General features: G+C 63.3%; 1 protein-coding gene across 1 annotated transcript; it reads right to left on the bottom strand.

The window, feature by feature from the left end:
* Positions 1-1,517: 1,517 nt before the first annotated feature.
* LOC126232474 (uncharacterized) lies at positions 1,518-2,297 on the bottom strand. The gene has a single exon (XM_049942726.1). The coding sequence runs from the start codon at positions 2,295-2,297 to the stop codon at positions 1,518-1,520; it is 780 nt and encodes a 259-aa protein (XP_049798683.1).
* Between the last annotated feature and the right edge of the window lie 797 nt (positions 2,298-3,094).

The raw sequence follows: 3,094 nt of genomic DNA, 5'->3' as shown, positions 1-3,094 counted from the left end.
CGCGAGGGGGGGTGCGCGTGTAACTCCGGTACGCGCAGTGCCGGAGCCCAACGGCTGTGTCGTCGACGCCAGTGCTTGTCGGCCGAATGGGTGCGGGAATAGAGGCAGCGTCGGCACGGAGAAGCAAGCAAGAAGGAAGGACGCACGCGCGCTGCGGCGTTTGGCGCGGTTTGCGGCTGGCGCCTTTGGTGGCAACGGCCGGGACAAGCAGCGGTGTATGGTGGTGTGCGGGGCGGACAGGGGCGGCGGCGGTGGTGGACTGGGAGGAGGCGAGGCGGCGCCGACGGTGGCGTGTGGTACGGCGAAAACGGGACGGACGGACGGCGGATGTTGGAGAGGCGCCGCGCACGCAGACACATGGAAGGAAGGAAGGAACGAACGCAAGGGAACAAATGGAGGGGGCGAATGTGGAGATGCGGGCAGGCGGTGGTGTTTGTGGGCATGTGGTGGGGAGAAGGGCGGGGGCGGGAGGACAGAGGCGAGGCGACTGCGTGCTTGCTCGCTCGCTCGCGTGTCTTTTGTTTTTGTGTTTGTTTTTCCATCGTTTGGTCGCCTTGGAGCCTGTCGGTCCCGTCCGTGTGTGGCCACGCTTCGGGTGCGTGTATGTTTGTACGTTTCGTTTGTTCGTCTTCTGCAGCAGAGGCGGTGCGCGGCAGTGGGAACGCCTGCCTGGCGGCTGGGACGGCCAGCAAATGCGGTTGGATGGGCGGCCACAGCACCGCACCTGTGCCCAAGGAGGCGACGCTGGCGGCGGGGCCCCCTCGGATGCGGCCGGCTGGGGGCTGTGTGCGCTGCCGCTGCCGCTGCCGCCGCCGCCGCCGCCGCCGCCGCCGCCGCCGCCGCCGCCGCCGCCGCCGCCGCCGCCGCCGCCGGTGCTGGTGCTGGTGCTGGTGCAGCAGCAACAACGACGAACAACGAGTAAGCAAGAAGAGGACGAAGCGGATGGCTGGTGGGTGAGTGCATTTATTTAGGCGGTCGACAAGGCAGTGCGTGATGTGGCGTTGTGACGGGGGTTTGCTCACGTGGCCTCGTTTGTGTTGATGCGCAGGAAGATGAGATGCGGGCAGACGCAGACGCGTACAGAGAGACGAGCCCGGTCTGCAGCAGGATGTGTGGCGCGGCGCGCCGAGTGCAGAGCAGCGCGCGCCGCCTGGGCCGGGCTGGGCCCGCCCGGCGGCGGGCCGCGCTGTTGTCGCGGACGTGAGCGCCCCCTGGCGGGTGGTCGGAGGCGGCGCGGTGGACGTGTGTCCGGTTGGCCAGTGCACATTGCGAGTGGCTGGCTGGCGGTCGGCGGCGAGACGGGAGAGGAGGTATGTGTCGCGGGCGCCTTTGCTGCGCTGCGTCGTTGCGTGCCTGGGCGTGCGCCTGTCGACTGTGTGTGACTGTGTTGGGCGTTGTGCCACGTACGTGTGTGCTCGGCCGAAGGCGTCGGAAGAAAAAGAGAGAGAGAGACGGGCGGGAAAGTGGGTCGGTGTGCGTGCGTCGCCCGTGATGCGATGATGTCGCGTCATGTCATGTCATGTCTTTGCGAAACGGCTGCCGAGAGGTGTGTGGTGGCGAGCGGGAATGTGCGTTTGGTGGTTGCCGGCCGGCCGGCAGTTGTTGGTGGTTCCTCCTGTGTGGTTGTTTGTGCTGCTTTGATGGCAACGTGGAAGGACGCCGGTTTTTCCGTGCCTTGCGTGTGGTTGTGTCGACGGTGACTGGTTGGGGGTGTGCGCCGATGCACGTGCCATGTTGTTATGTTTGGGTCGTGAGTGTGTTTTTGGCTGTGTTGTTGTGTACGGGAAGGGGGAGAGAGGAGGAGGCGGCGGCGGCGGCGGCGGCGGCGGGGGTGATAGTGCGTGCAGTAGTGCCGTTGCGACGGGCGTCGGGTGGAGCCGTGCGTAGTGGCGGAAAGGTGTAGGTTGCGGGAAGCGAGCCCGTCGCGTGTCGTCGTCGACGACGGGGTCGCGTGCGCTGTGAATCGAGAGTGGCGGGAAAGGGGCAGCGTGCCGCTGTGTCGTGGTCGTTAGCAGAGGCCTGTGTGCCTGTCCGTTTGTTTTCTGTCGGACGCTTGGTGCGAGGTGTTTGTTTTGTTTTGTTGCCGCCGCCGCGGTTGTTTTTGTTTGTCGGCTGTGCTGTGTCGGTGGGTCGGCGAGCTGTTTTGCGGTGCGTGAATGTGTTGGTGCAAAAGTGGCGGCGGCGTCATGGCTGCGACCGCGACGAGCCGCGGGCGCGCCATTGATGATGTTGAACACAGAGCGGCTGTGTGCAATGGGAGGCCTTGTGTACGGGTAGCGGTGTTGTCGTACGTGCATCCGGCCCGGTGCGGAAAGCGCCGTTGCGGTTGCGGGTTGCCTCTGGTCGCGACGTGTGGTGCTCGGCTTTGTGGGTTTTTTTGGTGCCCCTTTGGCCGGTGGGTGGTGTTTGTTGTTTTGTGTGTGTGTGTGTGTGTGTGTGTGTGTGGTCGGTCTCTTTGGCGCTCGGTATATATCTGCCTCCTGCTCGGTCTTGTTGTCGACGTCGTCTGTAGTTTTTTGCGGCTTGCCGACGACCGACCGACCGAACTACTACCTACCTGTGACAGCTACGTGTGGCGCCCGAAGGTGAACGTAACGTGACCTCGGCGCCCTTAGCCTAACCTAAGATGTCCGGCCGTAAGGTAGGTGCGGCCACCTGACGCCTCACGTCCGAACGCTTAACCTAACTTTGACGCCTAACCTAACTTTAACCCTTAACCTAACCCACGTCCACCTAACGTAACCTAACCTAACCCAAGCGACGCCAACCCTAACCTAAGGTGTTGTACACTGCGAATGTCGAAGGCATGTTATAGTCTTAGGTGGAGAGCACTACACGCAACAAGCGGCTACACGGGTAGCAGGGGTTGTGTGGCGTGGGCTGGGCGGTTTTGTTAGGTTAGATGGCCTTGGGCAAGTACAGAAAGGGGGCAACAGCAGCCTCAACGGGTGCGGGGACCAAGCAGCAATCGGTATCGTTTGTTAATTGTCAACTGTCGAAGCTGCGTTGGTACAGTACCGGAACCGCAAGCGCTGACAGAGAAAGCACCGAAGCTCTGCAATCGTGATAAGGTACAGAAAGCTGGCTGACGCCA

The sequence above is a fragment of the Schistocerca nitens genome, unplaced genomic scaffold, assembly GCF_023898315.1.
Source record: "Schistocerca nitens isolate TAMUIC-IGC-003100 unplaced genomic scaffold, iqSchNite1.1 HiC_scaffold_517, whole genome shotgun sequence".
Classification (NCBI taxonomy): domain Eukaryota; kingdom Metazoa; phylum Arthropoda; class Insecta; order Orthoptera; family Acrididae; genus Schistocerca; species Schistocerca nitens.
This window is presented reverse-complemented; position numbering and strand designations above follow the sequence as displayed.

Coding starts and splice junctions, on each gene's coding strand:
- LOC126232474 (XM_049942726.1), bottom strand. CDS start 2,297: ATGCACGTACGACAACACCGCTACCCGTACACAAGGCCTCCCATTGCA.